The sequence below is a fragment of the Neolamprologus brichardi genome, chromosome 5, assembly GCF_056152115.1.
Source record: "Neolamprologus brichardi isolate AB-2024 chromosome 5, ASM5615211v1, whole genome shotgun sequence".
Classification (NCBI taxonomy): Eukaryota; Metazoa; Chordata; class Actinopteri; order Cichliformes; family Cichlidae; genus Neolamprologus; species Neolamprologus brichardi.
This window is the reverse complement of record NC_142108.1, coordinates 9,191,507-9,206,255: the sequence shown is the minus strand read 5'-3', so window position 1 is coordinate 9,206,255 and position 14,749 is coordinate 9,191,507. Positions and strand designations below refer to the sequence as shown.

Sequence of the window (14,749 nt, the reverse complement as noted above, 5' to 3'; positions counted from 1 at the left end):
GTGTTAGCCAGTTCCACTCATGACATTCTTGGCGTTGCAGTTCGAGCATGTTTGGGTACTGCTAAGCAAGACTGGCAGAGACGCCATTAGTATTCCACAGGGGATGTGGGATAGATGCACAGAATGGCAATTGTGCTGGTAACGAGTACCTGATGTGCAGCAGAGGAATTTCAACTTTCACTGGCCGATTCTTCTGTCTTCCTCTCCAATGTTTGTGTGTTTGTGTGTGTGTGTAGGGCACCAGGGACACACCGAGTGCGAGGGCAGCTCAGCTTGGTCCCCAGACTCTCGTCAACCTCTTCAATTCTCCTCTATACTCTGATGTCATCTTCATGGTGCAAGGTAAGTTCACGTTGATCCTATTAGACACACCCACATTTACAAATGCATGTAACACAGCAGAAGAAGGTCATATTTTATTGCTGTGATTAAATTAGGATCGCCGTCTCTGGCCCAATCATCCATTTGGAGACAAAATAAGATCAAATAACCCCAGCAATGGGCTCTCTTTCATTCTGGTCGTGTTTCAGCTCAGCAGAATCTCTTTTGCATTCAGCATTTCTCTATGAAATCGAGAAATTTAGAAATAATGCTAAAAAGCCTCTCCTAATCAATATTTATCTCATAAAAATTGCAGCCAGCTTTTCTTGTCCTTGTGCCCTTAAGCTGTGCGCTAAACTTTATGGAGGTCATGGAGAAAATCTTTCTTGTTAATGGTACTTGATGATGAGACCTGTGCCATTGAGAGGTTGTACAATAATTTCCTGTTCATTTAAATGGGCAGTTGTGACTGATCACTCATTAAAAGCCGAAATTACATTTATACTATACACTTCTGCTATATTAGCAGGAATGTCTGACTGTAGTCAGCTTGTGTTCATGGCGGCTATTTAAGTTTTTCATGCCGATGCATCAAGATGAAACATGTTACTCACAAACTCTTCACACTCTTTGGCTGCCGAAACGCATCATAGAAACTTCAACTTTACATGTTAATTTTTCACACGTGTGATTTAGGGAGTGTGCTGCCAGCCCACCGGGCAGTGTTGGTGGCCCGCTGTGATGTCATGGCCGCCATGTTCAGCGGGAAGTATGCAGAGGCTCGTAGCCGAGTGGTGCCCATCCACGGCGTCTCCTCAGACACTTTCCTGTCTTTCCTCGAGTACCTCTACACCGACTCGTGCTGTCCTGGTGAGTTTCCTTCACTTAGTCAGCAGCAGGCATAGCTGCACTGGTATGACCACTGTCTCGTTGCACGCAGTAGGATGAATGATTAAGGAGGCTAACTATGGGAAACTAGCCCTAGATATTGCTTCCTTTTAACGGGGGATTGATTTTTGAAAGAGGTGAAAAGTCACGAGTCTGATCAGTGTAATGATAACAGCCCAGCAACAACTGGAAATGGAAATAATCAGCGTTACCAGTCATAAAACACTCAAGAGAGGTATGTCAGCTTCTCCTCTGGGCTCCGCTTGCTCAACACAAACCAAAACTAAAGTGCAGATGACAAGTCCCATCAACCATCTGTGTGACTGCCACATCCTGCCAGTGTTGTTCTCAGGAGGTGCTCTGAGACCAGCGCTGAGCTTAAAATTAAATTAGATTTACTGATGACAAAATCAACTCTTGGCATCACTGCTTTTAATGGTGCCAAATCACGGCCCCAGACGTCTTGTTTTTGTTTTCCTGTCGCTATGTGACACGCTGTGTGTTATGTCTTCAAAGTAATTAGTGCTGGTAATTCTCTCTGGTGACGGTGGTGAGCTTTAGGAAAGAATAGAAATAAAACACACTGGAGGCACTTCTACAACATTAATGCTGCATTAAGCAGTATTTTTAGAACTTACTCCCTATCATTATCAAAACTTTTTCTTAAATATTGGACCTTTTGCTGCTTCTTCTTCTTCTTCTTTTGTTTGGACAGATTGTATATAAACCTTTTGGAATAAGATATGAATAAACACTCATACATTTTTATTCAAATTCTAAAATGCCTTTGTCACCATATTTATGTGATATTCAGGCTGGCTCTGCTCCATCTTTGCAACTCTCAGCTTCTGGGTCAGTTAAAACATTTTGTAACTTGCGTTTTATTCTTCTTATTTATGAGTTTTTCTGCCCCCTAAGATCAGTCGGTGCAGCTGTGAATAAGTGTGTTTGCTGGTGTCTCTAAAGCAGCTTGTATCTAATCTGGACCTTATGAATACAAATTGAGAAAGAATAATGTGCTACGTTCATTGACTAGAAGTATAAAAATGATAACTTTAATGTATAGTTGCAGAGTGATTTACTGCAACACTGACTGTCACCCTCCTTTGTAGCATTATATAACAAAGCTGCTGAATAGACAATGCAAAACTTCAGAATAATCAGCTTTGAATAACAAGCTCTCTGCAGCTCACAATCCCATTATTCTGTGGCGTGAGATCTTTTGGTTAAAAAAAAATAAATGAAATGATGAAAAAAATTCAACAAGCAGTCCTTATGATCCAGCTTAGATCAGGGTATGATAAGCAAGCTTTTTCCAGAGATACAGCTCCAGGTTGAGTCATGGGAACAGGAAATTAAAGACATGAAACGGCTTCAGAGGCTGCAATCGCTGTAGTGTTATGTAAGAGCTCGGCACTCAAGGTCAAATCAAGGTAATTCCACCAGTAGCAGCAACAACAAAAAAAAAGAAAGAAAGAAGAAGGGTGTGAAATCAAAGCTAAAGTGCCATCAGAGTATTTCCCTCTGTTAAATAATGTATACTGTACATATGAGGGATGCTGTGTTAATGCTCATTTGGGTGATTGTGCAGTGACATAGAACAAACCCTCTTGTTTTGCTGCTGCTCAGCTGCGTCCTGTCAGGGACGCACGTGGAGGATCAGCGCTCACGAGTGAGTGAAGGATGCTGAAGGTGGTGTTTGACATAAACGGCAGGAATCTGTTTGCATCAGGGGTAATTTAATTTGACATTTTGACAGAAAAAGATCGACACCCCTTGTTTCGTGCTTGCTGCATGCAAGCATGTAATTTGACAGCACAAAAAGAGCGATGGGTAATTATTTATTTGAGCATTAAGTGATTTGACTTAGGAGCTTTATTTAAATTCACAACCGGCTGAGATTTGATGTTAATATCTGATGATGAAATGTGTACACTGTGGTGCAGTCTGTGTTGCACCAATACAAAAATGGCAAGCTGGAGCGAGTATATAATGGGTTTTAAGGATGTTAAACAAGTTCTGAATTAATACACATTTGTTTGTATTCTTGGGTTGTGATTAAAGAGCTTCATTTAATTGTTTGTCGATATCTTGCCTTTAAAATTTCCCATTATGATTATTTATTACTCTTTTTGTTGTAGCCCCCTCCGGTTTTTGCAGTCATCTCTTTATACATGCAGCAGTCACAAAGCAACTTTCTCATTATTTTGAGGTTCTACATGTGCACCTATGGCCGACCCTTAAAGTAATTTGACTCTTTAATACAGCTAGTCGCCAACCTTGTGTACAGCTCGGCAGGTAGGACAGCCGCATACTTCTCAGAAATGTGGCTTACGTGCTAAGAGCTCAACAAAAAAGGGAGGGGAACAGGTTTCAGATTGTCCGATCCATCGACTGTATGTGTCTAAGCTTTTTTAATCACTTTGCCAGTGCTTGGCTAACATTTGCACATTGCAAAACAATGAGAACAAACTCATGTCAGAGGAGTTTTCACATGCAATCCTTTGTCTACTCTGTTTCTACACCGTGTTCATAATTAAAGGTAAAAAAACAGTTGGAATGACAGTTGATTTAAAAAAATCAGATCTATAAGTGCAACAAGTATTTGCATGGATGTGAATGAAATCCATCGGTAGAACTAAAACAATAAAAGTGTCGTCTTTAAAATGAAATCAGTCTTATGAAAGATCCTAAAATGCTTTGAGAGAAATGACAGAAACAGCAGAGCTGAGTGATCATTTTTGTGCTGTGTGCAGTTTTACTGTTTTGGGAGCAGCTGAGCATTCAACCGTATCACTCCTGTCTGTGCTGTGCAAATGCAAACCAAACCATGTCAAATAATGTTGAGTTTAAATTCTGCTGGAAGTGGTTTGGACTGATAGCACTTATGTGTTAGAAATCTGCTCTTCAGATTCTAATTGTGTGTAAAATAGACCCGAATCGGTTTTATTGTGACGGTGTTTGATTGATTTAAGCTCACTGTGGTGCTTTACCTGAATGATTTTTGGAACAGGAAGGATAAGAAAACATTTCAGCTTCAGGGAGAATATGTCCAGCTATTGCATACATCTAGAACAAAGTCGGATTTACATTGGTTTAATATCCGTATAATGCTTTCACAGTATTTAATGTATACAATAACTAGTAGTGGTGGGAATCACCAGACACCCCACAATACTATATTTTGACAATATATCAGTGTGATACCTAACATTTTAGGATTTATTGATTAGTGCAGTAAAACATATTGTGACTTCTCACCCGTTTCCAGCTACAAAATCTGTCCTCAAAGTTAAAAGTTATCTCACTTCAGTTTTTTTCTGCAAAATGAGATTGCCAAGCAAACAAACACTGGCACTAAAACCTGCCATAAATGTTGCTATGAGACTGAGTCAGTCTGCAATCAATCTGGTATCAGCCTGTGATTGATACATGCAATCTGTTTCTAATAATACAGCAGTTAACTGTGATAAATTGTAAAAATGTCACATATTTCTTGCTGTCTACACAAACAGATATTCACATTAAACTATTAAATTTGCACTCGTCAGACTTCCTGTTCTATAAGAAGATAACCAGAATACAACTAGCTGGAAGCCAGCTAAGACAAGAGTTGGGTTGTGCTCAATGATGACAACTTATTCAGACTGATGGCAACATGTTGGTAATCGGTATACAGAAAATATCTGCAAGCTTTCCACAGTCTCTCTGAGAATGACTGCAGTCACTCCAAGTCGGACTGTGACTGTTTGCAGAAAGCTTGTTTCCTGTCAAGAAATCACCTTGTGATCAAAAGTAGTTGTGAGTGTGCAACACCCTCAGGCTCTCGACAACAATTTAGTCACTGCAAGTTACAGCTGGTATGTGAATTCAATACAATCAATTTTGTCGATGCTAGGACGTCGCTGTCCTAATTTTAACTGACTGAGCCATTACCTTGCTCTTAATTAGGAGGTAGCTTTGTCAAGCTAAGTGTGTCCCTTGTTGGATGTTTTTTTTAGTTAAACCAATCTGATCTAAGTTTTCTCAGGATGGTGGTGCATAAGATGAGCCCTTTTGTTCATACTATTCAGAGTATTTTAATTTATATAATATATAATATGTCAATATTTGGTGCCCATGTATTGATATTTCTCACCCTGTGGCAAATGGGATAAGCTCCAGCCCCCTGCAACCCTGAATTGGATAAGTGGAAGAAAATGGATATCAATATTTTATTGCCATGCAAAATATTGCAATGCTATGCTGTATTGATTTTTTTTTCTTTGCTCTAGTAAGCAGCATATCAGACAGTGCTGTGTGTTTGTGTGTCCAGCCAGTGTGCTTCAGGCCATGGCTGTGCTGGTTTGTGCCGAGATGTACCAAGTGAAACGACTGCAGCATCTGTGTGAGGTCTGCGTATGTGCTTACCTTCAGAGCATGCCCAGTAGAGAGCTGGCATCAACAGGCATCAGTGTAGTTCGACTACTCCGCAGGGCAAAGGTGAGTGAGTATCAAAGTATCCAGTGCAATATTTTCTTGTTGAAACATAGTCTGTTAATCAGCAGCTGCCTTAGGCTCCATCTCTAGCAGATGTTCATACAATTTCATTTAGACCTGCATTGCATATAGTGTCTCTATTGATTTCCAGTGCCACAATGCAGAGCAGCTCTATATCTGGCTCCTCCACTTCATCGCCAACAACTACCTAATCTTCAGTCATAAACCTGACTTCCTGGAGCTCTCAGGTCAGTGTGCAATTTTAAAGGGATAACTGTTCTAAACACTATTACAGGTATCACCTGCGAATAAGGGAGCATTCTTTACAGTGTTGAAACTACCCTGTGATTAAGTGTTTTGAAATAAACAGTGAAGGTTTTAATTATAAATAGAGAGATTCAAGCGAATTGAATGGCTACTTTGACCACGTGCTACTCCTAATACCTAAAGTGTAGCTTGTAATCGTCACATGCTGCCCTGCAGTGCAATTAATGTGTCCTAACTCAACAACAATCTACTGATTAAAAAGAGAAACTGCTTTACTATAGGCAAGTTATTTACATTACTATAAATAATCACACTGAAATACATACATATACACATCATTTGCATACATGTAATGTATATAGACCTATCGTTTTTAAACAATGGTTTTCCTTTATACATATAAACAAAAAGAGAAGAAAAGGATTACAGATGATCTGTACATTCGGGATAATTGGCCACAGCCACTTAAGGCTGTGAAATATAACAGAAAAGAAAAAAAGTGAAAGACAGAAAAAGAAATAAAGAAAAACATAAGTATTTCCTCAGATAACATAGTCCCTGCAAAATAATCCCATTTGTTGTTGTTTTTTGAGTCAGGGCTCCATCTAAAACTACATAAGGTATAATCAAAGTGCTCATCAGTTATGTGTGAATTGAAATTGAACCACACTGAACATCCACTTGTTTTTAGATAATAAAATTAAAATCAATAACTTACTTTTTTTTTGAGAATCAAGCATGGTCCTGGAAACCTGTGGAAACCTCCCATACAGCATCATAAAGCACCGTGTTTGTAAATTAGATTGTGACCTGTCAGACCTTTAAATAGTGACTCCTCATACTAGGTTTAGTACTATAACTTTACCCTTATATTATATTTAATACTTAATGTTTGTGCATATTACTGACCACATCAAAGTAGATAAAGACAACATCAACAGCAAAATGGTGTAGCAATCCCACTTTTTTATTGTCATCATAGGTCATACGAATATCAGCCTCCTTAAAGGCCATTGGACGGATATTACAGGGCAACAGCAAGATTACAAAAACAAAAGCCCAATAAGTTCATATTCCATATGTGTCTGAGTATTGGTCAAGCATGATAAATCTTCCTCTAACATTTTAAGAACAAAAGCATCCAGTAGAGTACAAATTAGTATAACATGCGATTGTGTTTATGTGTCCAGATGAGGAGCGCGAGCAGGTGGAGAGGCTACGATGGCCGTCCAGAGGCTACCTGCAAGAGCTCAGCGAGTACCAGCAGCGACGCCGCAAACTCCGCAAGTCCCGCTGCCTTGTCATGTGACCAAACCTGGACGCCAAAACCATCTGTGGGGAAGAGCAAAGGAAGACGATGACAAAAGAAAAGAAAGGATTCCAGTGCACATCGACGTGTGGGAAAACTGACAGAAGACATGTTTTTTTCTTTTTATCCTGCTGCATGAAGGGCTGATCGAGAGACAACGATGCAGAGGAAGAAAAGGAAAGACTTGTTAAACTGCTGCGACGCGCCTCTCCTCCCTCAGTGGACTGACTGGCGCATCCTAATATGACTATTCCTTCGAGGGCAATAATAAAAAAACTGATCCATAAAACCCAATAAGACTTTAATATGACTGGCCACTGGCCGAATCTCTGTGAAAGATCGCATTTCTAATGGCGTGCAAAGCTGTGGATTTCAATACTGACCAGTGACACAAAATGGCTTCAGTATAATTACTGATATATCAAATCACCACACATCTGTCAGGAAACCAGGATCATGTGCAAACTATTTCAAACTACATTAACGGGTAATGTGACTTCAGGTTGATTAAACAGGAAGATCTCCTCAACACTCAATAGCTTCTATGTGTCTTCTGTAGGATTGACGCAGGACCTCTCTGTCATAGATGAAACCCTTGATCACTCATGATGCATCCCATCTGATCTAAAGATTGTGAACTTGTGAAAACAGTTTCTCAAAGTGCCCATATATAGCTCATTTACAGGCTCGCAGTTTTATTTTGAGGCTCCTCAAGAATAGGTTTTCATACTTTATTGTTCCACAACATGAAAGCATGCAGCACATTTCTGAAACGCTCCCCTTTTTCTGTTCATGGCTCCTGTCTCTTTAATGCCCCTGGGTGAAAAACCCAGTTTCTGATTGGCCCAATGAAAAGCCCTCTAAGATCTAACAGTTAACAAACAGTCATGGGAAATATTACTTTGTATTTTATTTTTTGCAGCAACGTTCATTTTATTCTGTTCAACTCGTTACTCTTCAGTTTGTGTAAATAATGTTAAACAGTGAGCTAGCTATCACCAATAAGTCATGTGACTGAAGTATGGGTCTCCCGTTCAGTCACATGACCAAGAGATGGCCTATCAGAGTTACCTTTTCACTCATTCACTCAGTCCTTGTGTGTCATTAAACTCTGGTTCATTCACTGTAGGTGTCCAAGTCAGCTTGCAGCAGATTTGCTCAATAACTCCACTTTTCACTGGCCACAGCAATTTAGTAAACACACCTGGGAAGGGAGGGAAGCTAACCTTTGCGTACAACATCTCTATAACAAAAGCTCAGTGTTTATTTAATTTATTTTCCATTCAATCCAGAGCCTTTTAAAAGTCTCTGGGGTTATTTTTACTGTTTTCATGTCACCTTTTGTGCTAAATTACATCCTAAAATTTCCTGACAATACAGATGAAAGATTTCTCCCAGTGCCCTAATCTTAAACAATCCAAATCTGCACCAAACATCATTCTTTCTTTGGCTCTGCTTCACCTCTCCCCAGGTTTAAGAAACTGGGTGAGGTTGTTTTTTGAGTGAGTCAGTTAAACAGCACTGAAATAATAAATTATTTACTCTAGGGTAAACAAATGGTCACGATGCAAGTCATCCACAATTGCTGCTGTTAGCAGCGTCATATGTATTTTCATGTGTAAGCAAATGAGCAGGACAGGTTTCATTACAACACTTTAGTCAATCCTTTCACATCGATGACACAACCTCATAAACTGTCTTGCAGCCAGACTGATTTTTATAACCACACAGTAGAGTACATAGGTGTCAAATGAAGCAGTTACACTATCATGGAGAAAAGGCTTCACATTTAAGCCTCTAATCAAACAGCATCTAGCCTGTAATTAATATCTGTAAACCAAATCAGCAACAGTAATAACATTTTTCTTTCAAAACACCTTTTTAAAATCTACTGAGGCGGACTTTTACACGCTTTCCTTTGCGGGTTAATGAGAAAACATGCTTTTCTGTTTGCAATAATAAATAACGACCTGTTGCTGTCACAAAAAGGCAAAAGTCTTTTGCTGCAGTTATAGTGGTGGTATGGTATGAAGATGCTGAAAAAAGAAGAAGAAGAAAAAAAAAAAAAAAAGAGCACCATATTATGAACATGAGTTAGTCTAGTAAAAATCTCAAAGCCTCTGGGTGAATACGAAATATTTCTTTTATCTATTTTTTTTAATTTAAAATGTTTTTTAATCATAAAGAGATTATGATTTATTGGTGCTCAATTATTTTTGTAAACTATACCGTATGTGGACATGATTTTTTTTTTTTTTTAACATTTGGAGTCGAGACAAACAGGGTGGCACTACTTTCCAGTCTAATGTTTCACGGCTGTTTACTCGATTTTAAAAAAGGGGAAATGGAACATTACAGCTCAATTTGTTAAATAAACCTTCACCTACGCGAGGGTGAAAGCAATCAGTAGTGACAGCTAGCAGATGGGTTTTTTTTTTAAATCTGTGGATCACAATCAATCAGGAAGCGGCGTGTAATGCTTTCATATTCTATTTCTGCAGTATTAACAGAAATTCTGTGTATATAGTACAAGCAAGCTCCCACTGTCAAGTTTTGACAGTGTGCAGTTGTTATCTTTAACCAGCTGCTGCACAAATTCCACTAAATTCTGTGTGTAAATATCCTCGAATACATCTTGATCTACTAATAACCAGGAATGCAGCGATTTATTGATTGATAGTCGCCTTGTAGATATACATTGGCCTATTGCCAAAAAAGATGACATTCACCAATAACATTGGCGAATGTCTTCGCTCGCAAGAGTTTGCCGTTATCATCTCTGGGATCCACTGTCATAAATATGTATGACTGAATTTGTGCTCACTGCGAGATAGTGTGATGAAAGGCTGAAAGACGCTGAAACAGTTAACTTATTTATTTATTTTTGTCCTATCACAATAATAAATCAAACTAACTACGATCAGAAATCAGCCAAATTGTTATTTTAAACATTGGCAAAGACCCAGAACGTTACAATCCTGGTGGTGCATCCCTACTAATACAAATCAGCAAACAGCAAGTGAAACTGTGGACTGTGAAACAAAGTGTATCCCAGTGCTGCATCCACACCTAGTGTGGAGACACATGGCTCCTCTGGGCATGTGCTGTACAGACTGTAGAATACATGGCGTCTGACTTTAAATAAAGACATGTTTTAACATACCACTGCCTCCATCACTGTCTTCACTAGCAAGTTACTGCTTATATGTTGTTGTTGTTTTTTTCTTTCCCTGGAATTATGCATTTTACACTAATAATTTCTTAATAATCATACTGTAATGATTATAGCGTATGTTTCCTCCTGAATAAGTGGAACGATCTTAATGAAATGTTGCATAAATATTAGAGTGATGTGATTGCAAACAGCTGTATGGTGTATACAAATATTTTATACAAATCCCCCAATCCATTTGTACATTTTGAGAGTTCAACTGAGTGCCAAACGAAGACGTGTGCAGGTTTGCTAGTACCTATTAATACCAATTTCCAAACCTAGTGACAAGCTAAACCCTGATGGGCCACGGGTATATACAAAAAAAAGAAAATTACCCAGCTGTACTGTCTGCCTTTATATTTGTGAAAGAATAGATTACTCTAAAGAGCTCTCTGAATTCAAGTGTGGTAACAGGAGGCCACTGCTGTAACAAGTCAGTTTGTGAAATTTCTTGAATCCTAAATATTCCACCAATAATCCCACTCATTACCCGCAGAGCGCCAAACACCAAATGTTATTAATATCAGCACAGAAACTGTGTGCTAGGAGCTTCCTGGCATCAGTTTCCAGCAGATCCAGTAACAGCTTTTATAAAAATATGTAAAACAAACTATATAACTTTATTATTTTTTTAATAACACGAAATGTGATTTGTAAACATCACCACTTTTTTTGTTGTCAAATAATATTTTCCTTTAGTATTCTTAACTTACACTTTCTAAGCGGTTGTTATTATTTCGAGTATTAGTAACAGGGTGTGTGTTGTAGGTCAAGGAAAGCTACATTCTCAGAGTCCATGCCATACCTGGAGATCTTCAGGTGAATTACTGCAGGGCCCCAATGGATTTCAACTTGCCCTCCAGTTTGCCACTCTTCTGGAGGGCCGCCACGTCACTGCCACCACCGATGCACTCCTCACCGATGAACACTCGTGGGACCTGAACCAATACAAGAAAAAAGGAAGAAATTCCCTTTCAGCTTCATGCACAGGGTCAGTGATCTGTGAAACGTGCATGAATATCGGAATATCTGTGGTACTGTTGGTCTGCCACGGCTTCTGCATCAAAGGCAGCATGCATGAGCAGCAAAATCTGATAACGCATTTTATCTCGTCACAATCAAAATCAGCACAGGGAGCTTCTCTCATGTTACAAACGCTTGATTTTCTCAGTGTAAGTGAGAGATGGGGGTGAAGTCGGGTGACTATGAAGCTTGTGACAGTCAGAACTTCCCCGAAGGGACCCAACCACAGACTTCTTTCTCCTGTTTGTCTCATTACATACTCCCTCGTGTTACTGCCACCAATCATATGCTAGAACACTTCTCGAGTAGTTACTTCTACCACAGTACATTTGCTTTTTGCATAAACAAACACAGATAATAAAAAAGCAGAACAGATTCAAAATAATACTTTAAGGACAAAAAACTGAAAGTAGCTGGCGTGTGTTGGATTTGAAGAATGTCGTAATCAGGACGTAAAGTTCCTTCTTGAAATTGTGATTCATGTAATAATGGTGATTTCCAGATTATCAAATGGGCATTCTTACTTGGGGTCTGATCTACTGGGATTTTCCTGAACAACCATCTGTAGGGTTTATAAAAAATTTATAGAAAATATCCAGTGACTAGTAGGAAGGGAACAGTAACTTATCCAGAAGAGCATCTCTTAACGCACAACATGTTGAACCTTGAAAGCAGGCAGGCTGCAGCAGCAGAAGAGCACACTTGGTCACTCCTGACAGGAAAATGAGGCTACAAGCCTGACAGCCCAAAACAGATGTTTGGAAAAACGTTGCCTGGTCTAAAGAGTCTCAAAATGACCACAAAGTACCATCATCTGTTGGCTGCTTCCAGCAGAAAAAATGTGCCATGTCATGAAGAAGAAATCATTTCAAACTCGTTTTTTGTGGAGGAAGTGAGGATTCAAATATGACTCAGCAGCTACTGTGTAATGTCATCATTTCAAAATGGACCAAAATCTTTGAGGAACATTTCCTGCACTCACTGGACATTTTATCTACCTTAATCCTATATGGAAAATCTGTATCTGCTTTATTTTCCATTTAATATCGGATGCTTTAAGGCCACGATGCTTACATTTCATTTCCCACAAATACGTAAAAGTCTTCTTTAAATTTTGTGTCAGTGCCCTGAAGATACAACGATATTAACACTGAATTTATGGGTGTGTGTATTAAAGTAAAGCTCTTGCCCTGCTTGAGACGGAGAGGCTGTATGCTTACCGTACGGGCTCCAGTAAGTTCCAGGAAGTAGTCCTGCATACTGTCCATTTCGCTGTGGTTACTTATATCAACGCACTCATAATGTCCCGGCTTGAACTTGTATTTCTCCAAAACCTCTTGAGCCATTGTACAGTAAGGACAGGTGGGTTTCAGAAACACCACCACTTTGTCGCCCTTAATTTTCGCCTGGACAAACTGCTGCGCCATTTTAAGTTTCTTGGTAAAGTGACGAGAGGTGTTCCCTACTTCTTTCCTTTTTTTTCTTTCCAGATTAATTTTTTCAATGCAGAAGAAGAAACGTGATCTCTTTGTTTTCAACAGTCATTGGTTAAGTCAATCATTCCAAGTCACGCCCTCCTTCTTAAAGAGACAGCGCACAGATTGGGCACGAACCGGACAGCCACAAGAGTAAAACCACTGAGTAGGGAAGTGGTTGTTGGTCATCTGACACAAATCTAAACACTACTGCACACCAGTAGACAACGTAAGATGCACGTTGCTTGTGTGTCTGAAAAAGTAGAGCCAGTTCAGAAGTATAACATAACCTGCATTATGTTTAACGGGCAGCAGGGGGAGACTCCGCTGGAGTTTGTAGGCTCAAGTGGTAGTTTCAGACTGTGCTGAAGGCAGGTGTTCCCATTTATCCTGTAAGCATCCAGTGTCCTCCCTGAGGTTTCATAATCAGACGCCACAAACCAATAGATGACATCGCTGCTGCTATTGACATAGGAACAGCGATTTTCATCTCTGGCTCTCTTCCATCTTCCTCCTCTCACTGCCAACCAGCTGCAACAAGAGGCTGTCCCTCCCTAATCCTGGTTGTGCCTGAGGATTCTTCTTGTTAAAAGGGAGTTTTTCCTTTCCGCTGTTGCCAAGTCCTTATACTCACAGGGAGCATCTGATTGTTACTGTAGGGTCTTTACCGTACAGTATAAAACACCTTGAGACGAATGTTGTTGTGATTCGACACTATATAAATAAAACTGAATTGAATGTTTTATACTATCTATGTGTAGACTGCATTAGAGCATGGGCACCCACAGACAGCTGCAGCAATTCACAGAAGCACCAAGTTCAAGTTGTAGGAATTTTTTCAGGGCTCTTCCCCCAAGTCTCACTTACCAAATGAGTGTTTCAAATACAGCTGACAGCATAAAAACTTATAGTTAGTTATGTAAAGTAACTTGTTATGTACATCAGAGTTATACAGTTAGATTAAAAATGCATGTTATTTCAAATACTTAAAATAAAAAATAAAAAATAATGTTGCAATAACTAGTGGAAGCGTTGGTGATTACAGAGGGGTTACATCCAAGTCTATTCTTTTCTGGCTTCTCTGTGGATTACATCTTCTCAGCCTGTGGCAATGCCTCGTCAGCAAAGTCACTGGGATAAATTTGAGACATCATAAAGGGTAGGAACATGTGAATGCTGAATTGTCATAGTGAGAGCAGTATAATAAGAACCAAAGTGATATTTTGGAATTCAGAACGGCATCTGTCACTGATTTAATTGAGTCTCACCGGTTTTCTTCCCCAAGCCACAGGGACAAGCTACATGGAGGCCGGAGGCATATTATGTATGCAGCTGTTTCCTTATCTGGTGCAGGGAAAGCTTCCAGGCATATGAGAGACTCCAGGGACCACATGAATCTTTGTTAAACAAGGGATGTTATATCCGAACAGGTAGCCTGATTTTTTTTTTTTTTGCATTTAGATGTTGGTGGAACATATATGAGTGTTTGCATTTTTGTTTCCAAGAACTGAAACTGAAGGTGTGATGAATACAAGTTCTCACGCCACACATGTTAAAACATACTCAAACATCAGATCAAGCTGCCTCTCACAGTGAGTCACAGGATGCATGCTGCAGATTAAAAAGAATAAATGATGCCCCGTGTTTGTGGGTCAGACTCAACCATCATTTTGATCTCAACTACTCTGTTATAAAGTTTCATGATTATATCTTGCACATTTTTATTGGGTTTTTTGTGTGTGTGCCCATAAGTACCCATACCTGTTTTACAGT

General features: G+C 39.4%; 2 protein-coding genes across 2 annotated transcripts in view; one reads left to right on the top strand and one right to left on the bottom strand.

Moving 5' to 3' along the window:
* rhobtb3 (Rho related BTB domain containing 3) overlaps positions 1 to 10,426 on the top strand; it is a 29,479-nt gene extending 19,053 nt beyond the window's left edge. Inside the window, exons 9-13 of the mRNA XM_006784568.3 lie at positions 237 to 342; positions 1,018 to 1,191; positions 5,525 to 5,691; positions 5,840 to 5,936; positions 7,146 to 10,426. Of these exons, the coding sequence (XP_006784631.1) occupies positions 237 to 342; positions 1,018 to 1,191; positions 5,525 to 5,691; positions 5,840 to 5,936; positions 7,146 to 7,264 (663 nt within the window). The 3' untranslated portion in view covers positions 7,265 to 10,426. The remainder of the gene's footprint in view (positions 1 to 236; positions 343 to 1,017; positions 1,192 to 5,524; positions 5,692 to 5,839; positions 5,937 to 7,145) is intronic.
* Positions 6,902 to 13,050, bottom strand: glrx (glutaredoxin (thioltransferase)). Its single transcript, XM_006784567.3, has 3 exons — positions 12,722 to 13,050; positions 11,284 to 11,416; positions 6,902 to 7,287 (listed from the first exon to the last, which is right to left on the bottom strand). The coding sequence occupies exons 1-2, from the start codon at positions 12,926 to 12,928 to the stop codon at positions 11,303 to 11,305; spliced, it is 321 nt and encodes a 106-aa protein (XP_006784630.1). The 5' UTR covers positions 12,929 to 13,050; the 3' UTR covers positions 6,902 to 7,287; positions 11,284 to 11,302.
* Positions 13,051 to 14,749: the final 1,699 nt, after the last annotated feature.

What these genes read in the sequence shown, in the direction of transcription:
- glrx (XM_006784567.3), bottom strand. Translation starts at nt 12,928, where the DNA reads ATGGCGCAGCAGTTTGTCCAGGCGAAAATTAAGGGCGACAAAGTGGTG. An exon ending in AACTTACTGGAGCCCGTACG is followed by an intron (nt 11,417 to 12,721) that starts GTAAGCATACAG and finishes GTATTGGTTCAG; the next exon opens with GTCCCACGAGTGTTCATCGG.